General features: G+C 37.8%; 1 protein-coding gene across 2 annotated transcripts in view; it reads left to right on the top strand.

Moving 5' to 3' along the window:
- The first annotated feature begins 276 nt into the window (after nucleotides 1-276).
- The window catches only part of atp8b2 (ATPase phospholipid transporting 8B2), a 40,824-nt gene continuing 26,008 nt past the window's right edge, over nucleotides 277-15,092 (top strand). Inside the window, exons 1-2 of one of the 2 annotated variants that reach the window (XM_039680215.2) lie at nucleotides 277-481; nucleotides 4,809-4,876. In XM_039680215.2, the coding sequence (XP_039536149.2) occupies nucleotides 4,852-4,876 (25 nt within the window). In that variant the 5' untranslated portion in view covers nucleotides 277-481; nucleotides 4,809-4,851. Of the gene's footprint in view, nucleotides 482-4,808; nucleotides 4,877-6,413; nucleotides 7,010-15,092 lie in introns of those variants that run through there. The other variant, XM_039680214.2, reaches the window with a different exon arrangement.

The following is a 15,092-nucleotide window of genomic DNA, read 5'->3' as shown; positions in this document are numbered from 1 at the left end:
TGCCCCCCTGGGCCATGCACTGTGAACAAAGTTGCAGAATATATCTGCTGCATTCCTTTGAAATTGTATAATAATCATTCTTTAGAACCACACTAAATAACAGAATTATTAAACATGCTTGCAGTCGTGCAATGTTTAACCACACTTACTGGAATAAATCGGATATGTAACAAAATTGGATTTATTTATTTTTCGCTTTTACAGAAAACGTTAGCCTAGTGCAAGACTGAAAGTGGGAAAGTGCAGACCAGATGGAGATGCAAACACCGCCCATCCACCCACGCCTCCCTCATCCTATTACTATGAGCAGCTGCTGGCCCATCGCGTCCGATACACTTTCACCTTTCAAGGATGTTTTGATCGTCAAGGACAGCGAGAATTCGATAAATAACCTATGTTGCCTTAACCCGACGGGATACTGTAGAAAAGGAACAACAGAGATGTTTGAAATCAGCATTGCTTACAGGAGGAGCTGATAAAGGTAATGTCCTTCCGCCAATAATAGCTTTTAGTTCAGTATAAGGTTCTACATGCTAACAGCGTGACTTCTGAGGAAACAGTTAGCAAAAACTTAAATATCGTTGTTTTCTCTCTTTCTCTCTCTTTTAAAGCCTTTGTGAAACTCCACCACAGCGGCGTTCTGCGTATTAACATCCTGCTTCATTTGTCGATATATTTTGTTGTCTATTTCAGTACCACATAGTAAACAATATGACCACCTAATGAATGCTTTAACCTAATTACTCTCACAGATGAACTTATGCCAAGTTACGCCATTCATTTTGAAGAGCGTTAAGCGGCTAATTTATGGATTTCAGTTGACATATCATATTACATCTCAACTGTGAAATATTTTTGAGTCTCAAGCTCCAAATGTTACTTTGACAAATATTATGTTGATTTACAATTAGTTATGACCAATTAATTTACGTAATTCCACGTAAATCAATCAATGTTTAATAGGCTAACCATTGATTGAATAGGCCTATACTTTTTTAGATTTTTTTTTTTTTTTTGATAAGGACATAGGCCTACCCAACATTATATTATATAACTAATGCTTAAAAGCCTGCCATGGAAATGTAAGTTTTTTTAAGTTGTTTATCATCCTCAGCCTCCGTCAGGAAAACCCTTTAAAAAAAACCCTACATGATTTGCTGTGTTTGTTTGTTGTGTTAAAGAGACTGTATGACTATAAAATGTTTCTTGTTAAAAGTGTTGGTTCAGAATTTTCAGGTTAGGTATTTGCAAGTAACTTGTAAACTCAATTAAACCAAGGATTTAAGCTTGTTCTTGAAATTCCTTTGAGGGTAAAATTCTGACTGACAGCCAAGAAATGTTTTGTTGTGCTTCTAGAACCACCAATGTTATAATTCCCTAGTGAAGGAAAGCAGCAGGGGCATGACCCATTATATAGACCTATATGTAACTGTAAGCATTAATATAATTATGTATTTGGCCACATCTGTTTGTCTATTTATGAATGGTGAGAGAGAGCAGACCCATTATTTTCTGTAGTCAATATCATTATTGGGGTTCTGGTTTAATGGTGATTTCCTGCTTGAGATTTTGAGGCAATAAGCATGAACAATGGACATATAAATAAACAGATGGGAAGCCAATGAGGGCAGAAGAATTATTGGAAAATAAACAAGATTAACGTGTATAGGAGCAAAATAAAAAGGATGTAAATTAAAATATGCTACGCATAGTATGTTGATCGTAAATTATATTAAAAGAAACCCTCAAAAGCTGACATGTTCAGCCTTACATGACCACAAATAAATATTCAAAGGAGTAGTTCACTTTTAAAAAAAACTTTTGCTGATAATTTACTCACCCCCGTGTCATCCAAGATATCCATGTCTATCCTGTTCGAACTTGTTTATCAAAATGAACGAATCTTTTTTGCTGTCATTTGGTTCATTCAACGAATGAAATGAATGAATTGACTCGGGAAAAGATTTGTTCATTTTGATGAACGAGTTCGAAAAGGAGAGTCACAAACGCGCATCACAGAACAGAGGTGACCATTTGAGCTTATAAAACTTAAACTTTGTGTTTTTTTTTTAAATGAGCGATCGTTTCGCTTGATAAGACCCTTATTCATCGTCTGGAATCGTTTAAAGCCCTTTGAACAGTTTGCAATTTGCACTGAAAGTGTCTTTTGGACCTTGAACCGTTTGGTTACCAGTAAAGTGCATTATATTGAGAAAAATCCTGGAATGTTTTCATCAAAAACCTTCATTTCTTTTCGACTGAAGAAAGAAAGTCATGGACATCTTGGATGACATGGGGGTGATTAAATTATCAGCAAAAGATTTTTTTAAAAGTGAACTACTCCTTTAGGAGTGCATTTTCCTCACATTTCAAATGCGAGCCCTGTCTGATTATTCAGTCTGGTTTGCATTGCGTGACAGACTCTGTATTCTTTATCCATGCATGTAACATACAGTATGTGAGAGAATCATTCCGTGCTACATGATGCTTATTAGAGATGCTGACTGAGTTAAATGACTTCCTTTAAACCACTGCAGTCTTGTTAGTCTGAAGATGTGTACTTCTCTGACTGTTTATATTCAACATGGCTTCCAGATCTGGGATGTTTAGTGTCAAAAGCAGCGTGTTTATTGGGTTTGTCCTTAAGTAGCTTTGTGCGCATCCGTGTGTGTTTGTGTGTCTGTCTGTGTTGTGGGTCATTGGTTTTGACCTACTGGTGTGTAAGCCTCCAGTCAGATACATGGTAATAGACTCAAATCATAGCTGACACACATGTGGACCAGCTTGCCAGCTTGTGTGTGCATAGACAGATATATTCCATCTCACCTGAGTTAACCTTTAGTCGCATTATACTGTGCGTTCTTTGCATCTTTGGATTCTATCATCTTTATTTTTTTACCTGCAGCATACTGTATTTTTTTTTTCTGTTCTCAACCCAGGGGTGGCCTTCTCCTACCCAGCCCGTCCCACGCTCTCGAACAGTCTGCTTTGATATCTACATAAAACAAAATGATATCTTTATTGTGGGTATTCAAAGCAACACATCATTGACAGTAATGTTCTGAGGCCAGCTCAGAGACAGAAAAATATATCTTCGATGACTCTGCATGATGACCTCTGTTGGTTAAGGAAATATAAAAGTCATTATTTGCAAGCCTGTTATGATGACTTAAATTTCCTGCATGGAAAGTCAAAATGCTCTAATGTGTGTATGATGGTGATGGAAAAAAAAAAACACTGAAACCAATGCATTGCTGTGTTGTTTGTTTGAGAAAAGTCAAGTCAAGTCAAGTCACATTTATTTATATAGCGCTTTTCACAATACAGATTGTATCAAAGCAGCTTCACAGTGATAACATGTAAGTAGCACAACACAGATCAACAACATTGCTAAACACTAAATAAATAACCCCAACTGAGCAAGCTCAAAGCAAGCCAAAAGCAAGGCGACAGGCATGTTACTTAAACATAGGCATGTGATATTAAAATTCTGGCCAAAACAGATAAGCCATGGATGATATTATAAATCTATACGGCTTCGTAAAAAGAAGGAAAAGTAAATAGTGTAATACAATATGAAAGATATTGGGGACCTTAGAAAAGATAACAAAATAAATACACAACAAAATTAAGAAAACAAGCATTTTATTAAAGCATAAGAAAATCGTCTGATCATAGCAACGTAGATATGTTTATTTGTATTTATAAACCAGAGAGAAAGAAGGCGGAGCCTCCGTGCACAGCTACCTTACCTAAACTGTCACGTACCAATGGTTGTACCAATGTGTATTATTACAAAAGTTCACCACCAGCCGTGGCAAACTTTTCCGAACTTTTTTTTTTTTTTTTTTTTCTCGATTTTGCTTAAAGTATTTTGGGGCTTAACTTTTCAGAATAAAGGAAAGACCTGGTGCAATACTGGTAAGATTAATTGCTACCCCTTTAAATTGGTGCTAGTGATTCTAAATCTTAGAATTGGCAGAACAATTTCAATATACAATATTGGCAGATACAGTAAATAAGAAAAACAGATATCTGCTGATGATGTCTATATTGTATATTGAACATTCGTTTTAAACCAGGTGCCTGTATGGAAAACTATGTGGGATAAAATATTATTTGATCTTTAACTGCATACAGTACATGTGTCTAATTATGTGATATAACACTGCAGAGTATAACATTACTTTGTTATCTGTTGAGTTTTTTTTTTTTTTTTTTAAGTATAATCTGCATTCATGGAACCTGTTTTTTTCATCATTTGTTTTATTGTATAAAAGAATCACACTAATACAGAAAAGAGCATTTGAACATCCCATTGTATAAAATGTCTATACAATTGAGTGAGGCGATGTTTGCCTCATATTCCCTGTGCGTCAGGCATTGGAGACAGAATGCAGACAGCATGTGGTGGTTTCAGAGCTACATTTATTGGTAACCAGACCCACAGACATCAATGTGTTTCTGGAACAAACCTAACCAGAACACTTCTATCACTTAGCATTAGCAGTCTTTTTTTATAACTAATGTGTACGTGCAAGCACCTTAAACGCTTGTCCTATCAATTATCTTAATATTGACATAATTTAAAAATAGATGGACAAGAAAGGTTTTTCAGAAGTTAAGCATTGAGATTACGGCGACAGGTTCAGTAGCAGTGGCTTAGTTTTAGCTGACTGATCTGCATACTGTCGTTGTTAAGGATTAAATATCGTTGGACTCCTGAGTGAGCGTAAACTGTTGGTACGTCCCCTGTTTTACCCTTGAAATCCTGTTGACATAATGGTTCTCTCTCGTTGTGTGTGTAGATTCTCCCATGGGACTGAGCGGCAGAATTTCAGAGGTGTGGAAATGTTCAGAAAGAGACCTCCCCCAGGTAAACAATTAGCTACTCTCCCTAAACGCACACTTTTAAATTTAATTACCATTTTGTACTCTGAATTTAAATACACACATACTCAAGGGCTCTCAATCTTCAAATCAGCTTCACTTCACTCTCATGGCACTTTGGAACTATTTAACGTTTCATTGAATTGTTGAGCAATTCGTATAAATTCGTACAACTTCATTTGTACACTTTCGGACAATAAATGTTTTTTTACAATAACAATCAGCGCATGCATCTCCAATTTATGGTAAGAGGCGTGACCTTTTCAGGTAACGTGTGATAAGCTACTGTCGAATCACAACACAGGAACCGCTGGCACAACCAGAACTCGTTACGTATTTCTGACAGAGGGACTTCATAGAACTTGAAAGTTATCGGCCATGTTTTGTAGAGTGAAAACAGCGGTATACGGATAAGTAAATAGTGTGAAAAATACTGTTTGTTTACACGCAAAACATGAGCACACGTTGTTTTGCACAATGTAAACACAACCAAAGCTTAAAAAAACAAAACATGAAGGTCGGGACCTTAAAATGAATACATGAGCACATGTTGTTTTGCACAATGTAAACACAACCAAAGCTTAAAAAAAAATCATGAAGGACGGGACCTTTAAATATACAACCATGTTGCGTTAAAATGCAAGGGTTAATGCAATGCATATTTTTTTTCAATTAGTGCAATTCAACAAGCTTTTTTGTTTCAAAAACATTTGTCATTATTTTACTTCCATAGTTTACTGCATTCACTGACACAGATGAAAATGAAAAGACTAACAGTCAAATCTCAGCTTTAGGAGGGGAAGAGACAGGGCAAGATAAGGAGACTGAGAGAAAATGTGATGGAGATGAGGAGAGAGCAGGTATTGACAAATAATCTACTGCCCACTGACATGGTTTTAAAGCTATTGTTATGAAATTGTGTGCCCTTCAAACGTCTTAAAATGCACGAATGTAAATCAGAGAAATCAAATTTTACTAATTTCTCAGGGTGCATGTCCTTGTACCCCCCTAACTAGCTCAAATGTGGCACCTCTGTGATTATAAAACCCTGCCTACAGCCCTGCATGAATGTGATATTGCTCCAAAGCTTGGAACTTGTTTTTACTGTGGTGCAGCGCAACATCAAAAGTTACACGTGAGTTGGGAGGGTTCCTTCCTTGGCACGAGACTCCCCCTCTCTCCACACACTCTGAGATACATACAGGCGTAGCACGTGCACAGACACCTGACTGGTCCAGATGTCTTCCGCAGTGCCACCCCTTCTTACCCCCTCTTTGCCCTGATATGCCACTGCCTATTTATCTGGAGCCATTTTGGCTCTGAATCTGATTACTAAATGGATATTTCTTTGCCAGAGGAGCCAATTATATGCTCTGGCTCCTCGTGTTTTACATCTCTCACAGCTCTGCAGTGTAAGTTGCCTCGGCAACCTCATCAGCCAGTTCGTATTGGTCACATCATTGGCCAATAGAATGGCTTTCTGATTATGTCATATAAAAACAACGTCGTAGTTCTAGTGGCGCCTGTGTTTTGACATGGTCCGGTGAGAGTGTTATTATGTCGTCGTCAGCGTCAGCCCAGTCAAAAATCGATATTTTAGAGGATTTTAGTTGTTTGTCAATTAATGTTTGCTTATTTAGGAGTTTAAAGGCATTTTAATATATTAGACTATACCATTTAATTAAAGAAAAATACAAGCCAAGCATATCTGAAACCCAGAAAGTTACTCAAATTGGCTATAATAGCAGTCGAATATTATTCGTTTTGAGAAAGTGTAATCGATTTTGGTTCACATCGAATGACCTCAACGACGACTCTGCGGCAAATCAAAAGGGAGAGGGAGCGAGCTGTAATTTCCCGCCGCGTCTGTAATTTGATGTGTTCCACTCCACTCTTCATTCGGCGCCGGTCTGCAGCTACCGCGCGCGAGTTTTTCTGTCGCTCCGCTGGTGTGAAGTCCTCTGTGTGCGCACACTGCGCAGAGCTATGTAAATGAAACAACGGTGGGACAACATGACTATCCCGAAAGACATCCCAGAGAAGTGGTTTCCAATCATTCTCCCTCTAAAAAGGAAGAAAGAGGGATTAACCAACACGACAAAAATAAGAAACGGAGCAGGTACCTTTCCTTTGCGTTGTCATTTCTTTACCACGGATCTACGTCTTGTTGTTGTTGTTGTTTTTTTATTATTATTCTAAATATATAACATTATATTCATAGTGAAATAGAGGATATTTAAACTTTGAATCAATAATTTAAAATGTATCTTTATTCTTATTTTTTAAATCAATGTTTCATCGTCTTTGAACACTTCCCTGTCATGTAAATAAACAAAACGTAGTTCTCCCATATGTGTGTTTATTCATTCATTATTCCATACTAATGATTGTCTCACAGAATCAAGCCGATATCCAGTATCCATATCCAGCCCTCGCTTGTGTATGTTTGTGTGCGTATATGTCCCATAATGACCTTGTGATCATATCCATCATGCTTTCACCTGTCAACACTCACAAATCAATATTCACATATCTCAGTATACTGCATCACATCTCCATTCATTTTAAATGTAAATAGTGTTAGTTATCAAGTGTTATTAAGGTGATTGCATAACCTAATTTCTACATTGAAAGTTAATGTCTCAAGTTGGAAAAAACCCCTTAATTTAGGGTTTGACATTAAGGTTTTTAGTCTTGACTTCAATTAATCAATTCTGTAATGGTATAAGTTAAAGGGAACAATGACAATGAGGCAGTTTAACAGAGATTTAACATTATCCTTTACTGTGTTGTTGTTTTTTTATTTTTTGGATATCAGTTTACTTCAGACATTCAGTTAAACGCTACTCTGTCCATGCACTAAATACACATCCTTGAAAGAGTGAAGATTTTATACGTATTTACTTTGACTTCTTTGGGAATGTCAATAGTATGACCCATTTCAGATGCTTCCAAAATTACAACAACAGTGGTATATATATATATATATATATATATATATATATATATATATATATATATATATAAAATCAAAATAATTCCTAAGGACAATTGAGTGTCGCTGAATATTGGGACATATTGGGACATGTTTCCAGCATCCCTACTATATTCTACGCCCTTGACTGACTTGAATCTTTCACTTTTCTACATTTTCCCCATGCCTCATCATAGCAGTTTATTTTACAGAATGTTAAATGAGTATGTAAACTGCTCATCAACATGCTGTCTGATTTTTTTATGTATATGTTTGCCCCGTTTAAATGTAATTAATTTATGTAATTAACAACACAGCCAGCAACATTTTCACTTTCATGATTTGTTGTTGCATCAGTTCATATTTTTCACTAAAGGTAAAATTGTTGGAAATGTTTTTGTACACTTTTGTTAGTGAAATGAAGTAGGCCTAACTGGAAATGTAAATGTATGTAGCTGTTGTGGTTTAGAGTTGAGCTGGACCTCTCAGATTCTGTGAAGCAGACCACAACAGAACAAACATTGCTGTTTGTGTGGGGATTTTAAGTTCATCTTGATGTGTTCTGATTATCAATCACTACTAGACAGAAAGCACCATTTGAAAATGCCCAGAATGACTCATATGGACAACAGGTATACTAGACCAGCAGCTTCATTTCAAATCAAGAGGCAGCTCACAAAATCACCTTGGTGTCAACTTTTATATAATCCATATGTGATTAGACATCGTGATCATTGTGTTTTCAATTATTTAAAGGAACTACACTTAAGTTGACCTTTAAGGCCATTAGGCCAATTAATATCCAGTAGTCAAGCCAAAGCTGCACGAAGAAATGTCTTGTCGTGGAATAGTCAATGTCTTAGTAATTCCAGTAACTGTTCCTGGCCTATTCAGGTTGATTTCTTAACACTGGGTTTGTTAAGTGAATATCTCCCATCAGTCTTCTGTCACAGCAGTGATCATCTCCAGCATGACTATCATATCCCTGATCATTTAACATTGCCATGATCATCATTACTTCCCAGTAGAGTTACAATTTAAAGGTTTAAGGGAGATAAGTGTCTTTTTGTCATCAATTTATGCCATCAAAATGGATGTAGCTGCTGTATTTTATATGGTGGTATAAGTGACCTCTGCTCTGAATGAATTGCATATTTACTATAATGTGAAATATTCTGGGGAATAAAGGGCTTAAAGGGGGAATTCACAACTAGCCAGATTGGCTTTCAATAAAACTTGGCTATCTATGCATTTTAAATGTGAAAAATTGGGGTTATAAGGGTTGTGGCATCCTCTGTTATTTCGACAAAATGCGGAATTTCATACAAAAGTCCTGGAAGTGGAAAGTCTGCCAGATGACGCAAAATTAACCCCCCATTTACTGCAACGTTAATGGCACTTTTAAGGCCCAGAAAGGTAGTAAAGACATTGGTTAAAATAGTCCATGTGACTACAGTGGTTCAACCTTAATGTTATGAAGCGAAGAGAATACTTATTGTGCAAAAAATACGTAAAAAATAAGCCTTTTAACAATTACAATTTCTTCTGTTCCCTGTTAATCTCTGATGTTGTTCAAATTGTATTGTAAACACAGTGCAGTGCTTTGGGTTCTACGTCAGAACACAGTATTGGCCGGCTCCTGCGTCAACATCACACATGAACAAGAAATTGTAGAATAAAGTAGTTATTTTTGTTTTGTTTAGTGCACAAAAAGTATTCTCATTGCTTCATAACGTTAAGGTTGAACCACTGTAGTCACATGGACTATTTTAACGATGTCTTTACTCTCTCGGATTTCATCAAAAATATCTTTGTGTTCTGAAGATGGCCGACGGTCTTACAGGTTTGGAACGACATGAGGGTGAGTAATGACAGAAAATTAACATTTTTGGGTGAACTAACCCTTTAAGCCTGACCTCATGTGAACCCCTTGTAATTCCTTTACTCTGAGAGTCTGCTAGCATACTCATAGACGGTCATGTCGGTGGTTTGGTTGAACTGATTTGGTCAATGCAGCTAAGGTGAAGGAATAGGTTGGTGCATGATGGAGGGTGTTTTCTGGATGGATAGATGAGTCAGCCAGCTGGACATATGATGGCACGTGGCAAAGAAGGAGTTGGGAAATGGGAGCAGACTGCAAGAGAGTGGTAAAATCAAGCAAGTGATGCATAGACACTGAGATGAATAGAAGGTTCATGAGAAGGTCATGTGCATGTTTTATCAGATGAACAAATGCCTTATGATGGCTCAGCAAATGTTTTGGCATTAGTGTGCAGCATAGTAAACTTCCCCTCACCATACAAAACAGAAGGACCCCCAACTTCTACAGTCTTCTAAGGAAGACTGAATAATGTGTTGTAAATTAAGAGAATACAAACAACTCTAGGAAAGTGCAACCATTTACATGAATGCATTAGTGAGTATTTTGCCTCTGTTAAGGATTCATGTGTCATTCCTCTGCTGTGTGTGCAAAGAGGTTGGAGAACAGTAGCAATTAGCTCACCCACTATGAGGCTAATTTGAGCCTGTGGCTTGTCTTTTTTTGGTGTTAAATAAGATGAATGCTTTAAAATATTGGAGACAACAGGCACTTTAATTGTCCTTTAGTGCTACTTTGGCATGTTGATCAAATGTGTGCTGTTTTTGAGATCTGACCGAAAGATTCCCTTTTATTGCGTTCTTTTAATGCAGCCTTGGTGGGCATAAGAGATTTAAAAAACATAAAACATTTTAGAAGTAATCCAAACTTTTTACTGGTAGTGTGAGTGTGTATGCAGTAAAGCAGTTTGTGAAAATAATAAGAACAAACGATTATGCCAAAATAAAACTTAATTTTAATTAAAGCTGCAGTCCGTAGCTTTTTTGGGTTAAAAATGATCCAAAATACAGTACATATTTGAGAAAATACATAACCAGCCAGTGTTCAAAACTATCTGCTTGCCTTAGCTCGATTCAAAGCGGTAAGCTTGTAATAATGTTTTTAATTCCACTGGTACTGGTGGATTTCTGCTGGAAATTCGAGCATGTCTTTGCATCATTACGTCACATCTGTAACCATAAAGAATTAGTCTTGTCTAGTATAAGCTATTGCATATGAGGATGTTGGAGGTGGAGATTTATAGCCTTTTCTCACAGCACTTGATATAATTAAACTTATCAAGTTGATGGTGGATCCAGAAAGTTTAAACGACAATAAACAGATTCACCCGCTGTAAAATGCAAAAGATTTTGTTTGGACTTTGGAGTAGCTACACAAGAAGAGACTGCAACTGGCCCTATGCGAAAACAAGGATACATTTTGGAAGAACATTACATAGTCACGCAATGCTGACGTTTTTAATATTAACAATTTGAGAACAAAGTATAATTTGCACGGTGATATGATAAGCGATTGTTAGATTTAATCTGCGCAATTTACTGCAATGTCAGAACCAGAACAAAAGTGGATGTTTCGAAAATTCATATGTTGGTCTGGTCATACTTGCAAAAGTTTTTTTAAGAAATTAAAACTGCATTAAAAAATATGGTTATCATAGATAATGAATTCAACATGTATTTAATGTTTGCTTCTTTTTTTAAATAAACTAATAAAAGATACTGTTAAAAATAAGTATTATGTCAATCACAGTGTCAATGAAGCTTTCCATGACTTTCAGAATAGTCTATGCTTTCACAAGACATGTTCTGCAACATTGCACATCCATAACTTGCTGGTCTGTTTGAATTTGCACAGATTTATGAGCTAGCGTAACGGATGTCCTTGGCAGTAGTGCTGAATCACAGCAATGACTGCTCCTTCTCTGTCAATGACTGTTTTTTTTTTTTTTTTTTTTTTTTGAGAAACATCACACAAGCAGCGCTTCACTGCGTCTTTTGCTTGTCCTTGGCTGTATTAGTAAGGGTGCTGTGTTAAAAGTGCTTAATGGCCCAGTTTGCTAAGGTGCTGTCCGGATGGAACAGGACCCTCCGACAGCCAGAGCCATTATGTCATCGGCAGCCAATAGGCAATGCACTCCCAGACTCTGGCGACAGCGGTGTGGTTTTCCATTAGGACTGATAACAGAGAGGTGGAGAGTACAACAGATAGCCACGAGCAAGGGAAAAGAAAGATGTGACCTTGAGGAAGAGGGGAGAAAGTGAAAGGATAGGGGATGGGAAAGGAAGAAGATACGGACGGACAGCTGAGAGGACAGATACAGATTTTCTTCTTTCAATTTAAAATAAAGGCAGAATGTTGTCAATTGAATGAATACTAAGTCACCCTTCAGAGTTATTAATGTTATCATATGATACTGCTATAACTCAGATTCTAAATGAATCCATGAGGGAGATCATAATGCTATATATAATTAGAATAATGATCATGAAATTTTATGTTTATTTGTTGAAGTATACAGCTTGTCTCGTGGTGACGGCAAAGAGAGTTTGTTGACTAATACTAACCCAACACAGCATGGAAGATAAGGACTAAACCTCCAACTCATAACATATAGAAAACAATATGTTAACAAGCAACAGATCAAACGTGCGGAGGCTGAGAATAGATTAGGTAGAATAGAATACATGATACTGTAAGTGTAAAGATACTTGTTGCTATAACTACATTAGTTGTTGTTTATTTTAAGTATGCACTGCAGTTATGTTGTCTGCTGCTTTAAATGCTCAAGCTCTGTATAGCATGATGGACTCTGATTGGCTGCCAATTTTTTATCGTTCATCAGATGAGAAAAAAATTCTGAAAGTGAGTCACAGTTAGGTTTAATTTTCACTTACTTTAAGTTTTTTTTTTCATCTTCAGTCACCTACTTCCTTTGTTCTAGCTTTCCCACCAGTCATTCATTTCCATGGGCATTCACTAACAAGTTTGTTTTACTTGAATAAAGACTGTTGTTATTTGAACCTTCTTCATCATCATGTGACAGTATACCTGACCTAAAAGAAGATGGAATATAATGCAATATTTATTGCTTTAGCCCAGGAAGGGCTTCAATTATTGGACTATACAATTCAGTTCAGCACACTTGCCCAACGGACTGCCATACTGGATTGTGGAAAACTTCCATCGACCTCTCAACTTACCAGACATGACGGAAGGGGCATGGAGGGAGGCCATCCTACAGTGTCTGGAAAGTGTTTACCCCCAGTACATGCCACCACCTGCATCATCAAACCCAGAGCCTAACCAACTATTAGCCCAAAACACAGATACGACGCCAGAGCCAACGGCAGACAGGGAGCTTCTGCCTGCTGCGATAAATGAGCCAGAGTCTGAGATGAGGACAGCGCCAACTATTGCCTCGGAGCCAAAGCCTCACAGTCAGTCTAACCAGGTGTGTGAGCCAGCAACATCCGTACCCGTGGGAATATTGCCGGAGCTGGACACCAAAGTTAATTGATTGGGAGACAAAGGTAGTGCTCCCCACTCAGCCCAGCCCTGAATCTTCTGTACCCTCATTGCCGCTGGTTCTGCCCAGCCTTGAATCCTCTGCACTCTCATTGCCGCTGGTCCTGCTGATCATAAAGCCTGTTCACCCTGTAATGAGATTGTGTTGACCCCATCCAGCCTCCCTCCTCATCCAGATTCAGCCAGTACTTCAGATCCGTCTTTTTCGGGTTCCCTTAAGCTCACCGTCTTCTCCCCTGACGCTTGGCTGTGTGGATAAACCGCTTCGCCCAAACAAGTGGATCCCCTCTTTCTGATTCCGTCACTCTATCTTGGATCGTTGACCTCTCAGCTCTTCCCTCCCTCGGATCCCCCAGAGACCATAGGACTTACGGCTCCACTGAGCTCCCTCGTCCATTTGGCTCCACTTTGGTCAGTCAGACTTACGAGCCATCAGCCATTCTGTGTTCCATCTCTCCACCCTTACGGCTTCAACAGGCTCCGCCTTCCTCCTGGCTCCACCTTGTTCCTGCCTTGGTTGTCACACCGGCTCTGCCTCAATCATCAGGCTTCACCTTGGACGTTTGTCGCTACAGCTGTGCCTTGGTCTCCAGAACCATCTGTCTCACTTGGCCCCATTGGCTCTCCATCTGCGCCGAGGGCTCCACTCCGTCAGTCGTCCTCCAGATGTCGTCAGCCAAGACTCCATCATGGCTCCTCTCTTCGTCGACTCTGCCGTGACTCCTCAGTAGGCCACTCAAAAAGAAAAAAATGGCAAAAATGGCCATCCCTAATTACAACGATTATTAAAGCTTTATAGTTATTGCCATCATTATAGTTATCATGTGTTATTTACTCAATCACGTCATATCAAACCTGTGTGAATTGCTTTTCTCTGTGGAACACAAAATATTTTGAACAGCATTGGTGTCCAAGCAATAATAGATCCCATTTACTTTTATTGCATGGACAGTATCTTCTTTTGTGCTCCACAGAACAATGAAAGTCATACAGATTTGGAACGACATGGAGCATGAGTAAATTATGACAGAATTTTCTGTCTGTTTAAAGGGTTAGTTCACCCAAAAATGTCTCCAGTGGTTTAACCTCAATTTTATGTGTTAAAGTGCTTTGTTTGCGCAAAAAAAAAAAAAAAACATAATTTACCACTTTATTTATAAAATATTAATCTCCAATGCATGTTCACGAAACAATGTATGCTCTCGCATGAACACAGCATGCATGCTTCGTGTTGCTCTCGTGAATGGATGTTGGAGATTCATATTTTTTAAAAATGCGGATTTTTTTGCGCAAAGCACTCCGGTCACTACATAGAATTGAGGTTAAACCACTGGAGTCACATGGATTTCTTTCATGTATTTACTATCTTTCTTGGGCTTAAAAGTAATAGTTGCGTAGGCTGACAATGGAGGGATGGAAAGCTCTAAGATTTCATTAAAAAGATCATTTGTGTTCCGAAGATTAACCGAAGTTTATTTTAAGGTGTCATTGTTACAGTGTAATTATATGTTTAATTACTGAGTAATATTAAGCAACTACATGTACTTACTTGGGTTTGGGTAGGATTAGGATTTGGTTGAGGGTTAGTTGAATGTAATTATGCATAATTTACTGTTATTACTATAGTAAGTACATGTAACATCTGTAAAAGGACACTGTAAAATAAAGTTTTACACCAAAGTCTTATATGCAGGGTGAGTAATTAATGACAGAATTTTCATTTTTGGGTGAACTAACGTTGAAAGGGTACCCTAGGTTAGGGTTAGGTTAAATAGCTGAATACAAATGAGTTCTTTTAAGGGTATTGCCCCCGTAAAAAGTGAA

The sequence above is a fragment of the Pimephales promelas genome, chromosome 12 (assembly GCF_988280905.1).
Source record: "Pimephales promelas chromosome 12, fPimPro1.hap1.1, whole genome shotgun sequence".
NCBI classification, from domain to species: domain Eukaryota; kingdom Metazoa; phylum Chordata; class Actinopteri; order Cypriniformes; family Leuciscidae; genus Pimephales; species Pimephales promelas.
This window is presented reverse-complemented; position numbering and strand designations above follow the sequence as displayed.